The sequence below is a fragment of the Egretta garzetta genome, unplaced genomic scaffold (genome assembly GCF_000687185.1).
Source record: "Egretta garzetta isolate BGI_Z169 unplaced genomic scaffold, ASM68718v1 scaffold133, whole genome shotgun sequence".
Lineage (NCBI taxonomy): Eukaryota > Metazoa > Chordata > Aves > Pelecaniformes > Ardeidae > Egretta > Egretta garzetta.
Window position 1 is genome coordinate 337,564 of NW_009259111.1, and position 6,861 is coordinate 344,424.

Below are 6,861 nucleotides of genomic sequence, written 5' to 3' on the forward strand. Positions count from 1 at the left end.
AGAAAACGGCGGTACCAGCCGCCGTTCCCCCACTCTTGTACCGTTAGCTGAGGCACGTACGCCTGCCACCCCCAAGGAAAACAAAGACTGAGGGGGCTTGGGAAGCACTGGGGCTTTTGGTCGTTCTGAGTGGGGGCTTACAGCTCACCGCCTGCTGGAAAGGTGCCGCGGCTAACACCTGGGGAGGCCCTGTGGCACTCGGTAGGCTCTTCAGGAGTGGCGGCTTTTCTTAGAGAATCGAGATGTTTTCTGTCTGCTCGGGTGAAAGGAAAGTGGTGTTATCTGCTGTCGTTCTGTGGGCAAAGAGAGAGTGGTTTCTATTATGTAACTTTCCACTCTGATATCCTATTTGTTGCTGGAGAGACCTTAAAATCAGTATATAAACTGATTTCAAAATGACTGTCAACTGGTATGTGTTTGTGCTGGGTATTTCAGAACGATTCTTTGATTGTATGTTGCTAATAAACAGTATTTTAAACAGTTGAATGTCCCCTAATTTATTTGACTATGCATAAACCAAACAACACTCAAGTTTGTTATTTTAACTAATTCTTTGAAGTAGCGATTGCATGTAGTCTGACTTGCTCATTGTAGAAGTGTAGCTAATAAACTCTTAGGGTAAGATCCATTTTTTTTTTTTTTAAAAGAAAGAAAATTTTCAGAGGAATCATTACATCTATGTGCTCAAAGATACAGTGGCTTACAAAATTCTGCTAAGGGTCTCCTGGATTTTACTATACCAGTATTATTATGCCATTAATTGTGGCGTGGTTCCCCCTCCCACCCCATTTGGAAACAGGCTTGTGCTAGTTGTAGTGGCAAAATTATAAGACATGTAGAATGGAGAGTACTTTATATTAAAAACAAAGGCCTCCCCTTTTGCCTCTCTCCTGTTTGGAACATTTTTCCCAACAATAGTGGAGAGCCCAAACCAAAATCAAGAAGCAACCAGAAAATCTGGGGGTGCTTTTAAGGAGAAGATAAAGCAAGTAGGCTGCCTTCTTAAAGGGGAATGATCAATCTAACATAGCACTATGTGAAATAAAATCACATATTACATTGGAAAGCTTTATGTTTGTAAAAATGTCTTCATCTGTAGTGTTTAAGTATGTGTTTAACTTCCTGTACCTAAATTGTCTCATTAAGTTTAGCAGAATTGCTTGGATGAAATTGAGCAGATTCAGAAATAACTCCAGAACCAGAATCTTAAATTGAAAAGGTCATGCCCAGAAAGTAACTATTTAGACTTCATTATTTAAATTACTTGTTGCTACTTTAATGTTTCATAGTAAAAATGCTTGAAGGAACAACATTCTGTTGAAGACTAGGCATGCATTGTTTTCTAAATTCCTTTACCCCCACATGCGATCCCATAATACATGGAGTACTGACCTTTCTTTTTCTTGTAAAAGTCATAGTTTCTTGATGCATTTATTATGTTTCTTTCTACATGAAAAAGCAGGGGCAAACATTTCTAGGATTATAGACTTATTACCCGTGGACCTTTTACAGCTTTTACATATGTTCTTTTTTTTTCTTTTATCTTCAACAATGTTCTAGCTTGGTTTTTATATGTTTTATTTCAATGTCAGTTGTAATTAAATTTTATAGTGTTTTCTTTCAGGAATAATCCATGCAATATCTTTGTGTAAACAAGCAAACAAAAATCTTGTAACCTTCTCCCTCTTCCCCAACCTGTACGTCAGCAGCAGTTTGGATGATATGTACTTGCGGTTAATAAGAAAGGATGTTTATAGTAATGACTGCTCTCCCAGAAAAACCTGACTGCCTCTGCTATCTCTCTAAAGCAGCCATTGTATGCTCTGACTTCACGGGGGTTATATAGATTTATATACAGGTGCCAATATCTGCAATATACTGAAAATGTGGTAAAGGTATTGCTTTCCTGTGCAGATTATCTAGCTTTATTAAAAAACCATTCACTATAAATATCTAAAATGCTGCATTTGTGCACTTGTGCAATTTCGGAGTAGATTTCTAGATTTTTCTTGCTGTGGACAAACTTTGTTTTTATCCAACGTAGTCAGTCTTAAGGGGATGTGAACACTTGTATTGTCCTCAGATAAACTGAAGAGAGTATCCTTTGGGGGTCAAACATTTTAAAGTTCATTCCTATTCCAGTCTAGGCCTATGTAAATTGATGTTACTGCAGTCCTAGTGCTGCCATCCCTATTGTGTTGAATCTTCCTTTCGTTTTCAGCTTGCTTTAAGATGCTGACCTGTCAGAAAGACCTTTCTTGCTGAGTCTTTTGCCTATGTTGCTGTACTATTTTGTTTCTGGGTTACTTTTTCAAACAGAGTTGGCTCGCTAGGATGTCAGATGAATGCCAATATCAGCATAAAGGAGGAGCAGGAGCATGCGGAAGGACAGATCACTGCAGCCTGCATTTATATCAGCTTAATTGGTCCTAGAACCTTGGGTACAAAGATGTTAGTCAGGTACCTTAGTCTCCTGCATCCTCCGAGGAAAGTAGTGGGTGCCTTTGAATAATAACAGGCAGTTTATTTGTGCTTGGCAAGATGGAAGGAGATTCAACCTGAGTGGAGAATGAACTTTGCCGTTGACAACAAGTGTCAGTAGACTTCCAGGCACGTAGGAAGTTAAGGAGAAGTCTTTGTGTTGTAAAGCATGATCTGATTCACCTAGCTTTTCATGTATTTCAGGTACAGTTGACTGTATTCATGCTTAAAAATGACTTAAGCTTACTTTTATGGTGCAAGAGATAGCCTAAGTATATCATAATTTTAATTGCTGTCATGTATTTAAAAAACTCTTTCTGAGCCACTAGAAAGAACTGCAGTAGCAGTAGCTCCTGTCGGAAGTTCACGTTCAGTGTCTTGACAGAGTCAGAGAAACCAGATTTAATAAATCCCTCAGATTTAATAAAAGCCCTTTTTTAGTTCTGGCAGTGGACATGTGAAGGATTTCAGGGATACACCAAGGCTGATTGCTTTACCGTGTTTGGTTTGCATTACTAAGGTAGGTAACCCCTTTTTTCTCCAACATATTGCCACAATATAAAGCTGTTATGTAATTTGCTACAAAAGACATTTACCAAAGTCTCTGAAGGGAGTGAAGGTGCTAGAAAATGTAGGCACTCTGGGTTAAAAGCTAGAGAAAATCCCATAAGACCTTATTGTGTATTCATTTTCTTTTTCCATGGATTTTGAAGCGTGTTTGATGTGCTTCACCAAAAATTCCCATTTAATATGTTTGCATAGTGGAATGTGGATGGGATTTAGGAGGAACACAGATGTTTGCAAAGATCACAGAAGGGCATGAGAAAATGCCTTTTTGTTTTGTTTGGTGGTGTTTTTGCTGGTATAAGCCATAATTGTACATTTATCCCTGGAATTTACATATGGTGGTACTTGAAAAAGGTAAAAGAACGTTTTGGGTCTTCCTTAGCTCAGCAGTTGAGAGGTAAGGTTAAAAAAGACAGAACTAAATACTGGATTTGATAAATTTGCCCGTACACCCATAGTGACTTCCCTATAGGATGCTGTTGTGTACCCAGCAGTTGACTCTGAAAACCTGGGAGATGGCGTGAATGCTTTCTGTGAGACTCGTTTACTGTGAGAAGACAGCCTAATGTTTTTTGTTCTTGCTTGTGTATGTAGTTGCAATGTGTATGACAGAAGGCTTGCAACAGTATAGCAGTTTTATTTGGCTGTTGTCATAACTGATAAATGCTGATATAACGTGTGTAGGCTCTGTTGTGGTTGTTTCTGTTCTGATTTTTATCAACTTCTTTTCAGGGAAGCCTTTCTTGTCTAACATAGATTCATATCTTGGTGGATTTTGAAACTAGACAAGTGATTGATGATAGAGTGGGAGAGGTTCCTAAATGCAGTTGTCTGCTTTTTTTTTTTTTCCCTCTGTGGGCAGATTTTGCCTGTGAAGTATATTCTTTTAATTTTTTTGGGGGTAAATAGCATGTAATATCATGAGGATTTTTTGGTATATTTGTTGTATATTCATAGTTGAGCAACATCATGGGCTAGTGTGTGCACAAAGAGTGGATGATTTCTTGGTATGCAATCTCTGTAAAACAGAAAATGTAGAAAAATAAGTGAATCAAGCTGTTACTTCACTGGCTTTCTTATCTGAGCTGTGGCTTAATTTGATTCAAGTGTAATCTAGGGAAATCTTGAAGGGGAAAAAAAAAACCCAGCAAAAACTAAATCCTTTTTGTGGCAGATGAATTCTTGTAGCTGTAATTTAATGAAACGTCAGATGTACTATCAGAACTGAAGCAGAACGCGGATATGTAAGTAACTGTATATTGATAAGAGATTACTGCAGTTGGCTGTGACTGGAAACGGGCAAGCGTGCCTGAAAACTTTTCCAAACAAATGTAGTTGCTCTAGTATAAGAAATTCTCTTTTTACAAACCTTGTCCTTACTCAGTTTAGTTTTCAAATGCAAGTCTCCACAATATCTTGCTGAAACAGAATGAGAAAAGAATATTTCCATTGCATGTGGTGGGATTTTTTTGGGTGGGTGGTTTGTTTGTTTTTTTGAGCTAAGGCTATCTTTAAAATCTGCCTGGAGGGAAAAAAAACCCCAACACCACCAATATTTTTTTGGTAGCATGTCTTCCTAAAATGTATTCAAGCAGTTTTTTCTAATATATAATGTTGGCTAAAAAAAACTTATTTTGATTTATCGATTCAGTGTAATTTTTGAGAAATGTTAAAATCAGAACTGATCATTAAAACTCTTCTTTCCTTCAAATATCTGCTAATGAATATCTTTAAAGAGCTTGGATTTGAAACTCTCTGCTCGTTTGGTCTTGCAATCATAATAACAGCAGCAATAAAAATACATTTTTTTTCCAGCCTTTCAGTTTAAATCAAGACATTCATGGAGGCTGAATGTTTATTCTGTAAGCTTTTTTTTTTTTTGTCGTGAAATGCAAGGACACAGCTTCTGTTGAGGGAAGTAGCATTTCGTATCTTTGGGGATATTTTAAGACTAAGTTGCGGTACAGAAACTCTCTCCCCTTTTCTGTCCTGGATTAGCTTTGTGGATTATCTAACAAAAAGACACTTTTCCTGCAGCGTGTTCATGGAAAACAGTTTGTTATGCAAGCCTGAATACTATTTAAGCACTGTCCTTCTATAACCGCAAGCATATTTTTCAGTGGGGGGACAATGGGAATGACATTTAACTCCTCCAACGTCACAAACATAGTAGTCTTATCTTATAACACCGAGGAAGATAATTAAACTGGTATGGTAGTTCATTGACATGAATTTAAAATACCAACTACCTCCTCAGCTGCTGGTACTTGCAAAGTGAAAAACAAAGGAAAACCCCAGTCACTGTGGAATCATTTTAAAATGTGGAACAGTAGATTCACTGTTTGACCTTGATAAACATCAGTGAAAGTTGTATCGTACAAATATATACTGGTAGTTAGGAAGTCTTTCTTTGAGTCATCTCTTTTATTCCTTCTTTGCAATAACATGAGATTTTCAGGCTCCTTGCTTATATAGGGGAAAAATTATTTCTAACAATAACACTGTCGTTATTGATAAGATTTTCTTCTGCTTGGTGTTTTGTGAATTGTATTCCAGTTATATGTATTTGTTGAAATAAATTATTCCTTTGGTGTCAGTGGTACATTCTGAAGTCAAGGACAATCCAATTAGTGTTGATTGGGATTTGGCAGCTAAATCCCTGCTCACTGAGCCAAGAACATGCTTGTTATTGCTTATCTGTTAGTGACTAGATACATCGTGATTTCATGTCTCTAATGTTTGCCATTCTCAATTTTCGGTCTTGTGTGAATTGTATAATTTGAAAAAATGGAATCATTGAACCTAGTTTGAGTTCTTTGTTTGCTTTGTAGTAGTCTTGTGCTCAAGGTAGCAACAAAGTAACTAATGACAAAATTTCCACTAAACTGGACATGGGTAACAGACCCCTAGTACTGCAGTCAAAACCAGTAGTTGGTTAACAGTACAGTCTGAGGTTTTGTGTAGCTGTAGTGGAGGAATACTAATACACAGAAGATAGAAAATCATCATAATTTTGGATACAAATTCAGGACAGCTGCATACAAAACCGCATTGGACCCTGGGAGACCTCAATGGATAAAAAGAGACAAAGGAATGTTACTGGGGTTACAAAATCAATCACTCAGAAATTCGAGGGGAGGGGGGAAGGTAGGAATAATGTCCTTTTAATGTGGTTCGTATGTTGTTTCCTAGGATTTTAAAACTGAAAACCCAGAAGATTCACTATTTCAAGCTTGGATAGGTCTTCAGCAAGATTGGAAACAACTTTTTAAATGGTAGACTTGTACATTGGGTCTAATGGAATAGTAACTGGAAGGAAGATGAGATGTTCTGGCAGAGGATTTCTCAGATACTTGCGGATGCAAAGGAATGACAACTCTTCTTTCCAGAATCTTGACTTCAGTTGTGGAAAACTGTGCTTTGGAAAATGAGTTTCATTGAGCTACTTTTGCCAGATACCAGAAGTATTAATGCAAGGAGTATTGAGTGTTGTTGGTTGGCAGTGTCCTCTTCAGGCTCTGTAGTGGGCTGCATATCGCTTCGGTGTGGTTTGGGAGCCCTTGCTCTGTAAGAGTGTGGCCACTCTTCTTGCTTACTCTGTTTGACACATTCTGGTATTTTAAAATTCTGTCATCTCATTTGGTTTTCTAGGTTTACTCCAGAAGAATCTCTGAGCTTAGTGTCTCTCTCTTTCTTCCTCTTTCCTTCGTATCTGTCTCTGTCAATCTGTGTTTTTCTGAGATGAAGTCCTCTTGCCCAGTCAGTCTGATTTCTTGTGTTTTTAATCTTTAAATAAAAATCAGTTCAAAACAT

General features: G+C 37.6%; 1 protein-coding gene across 1 annotated transcript in view; it reads left to right on the forward strand.

The window, feature by feature from the left end:
- SBF2 (SET binding factor 2) overlaps window positions 1-6,861 on the forward strand; it is a 284,828-nt gene that overhangs the window by 4,459 nt on the left and 273,508 nt on the right. The window contains exon 2 of the mRNA XM_009635401.2: window positions 2,320-2,441. Within this exon, the coding sequence (XP_009633696.2) occupies window positions 2,320-2,441 (122 nt within the window). The remainder of the gene's footprint in view (window positions 1-2,319; window positions 2,442-6,861) is intronic.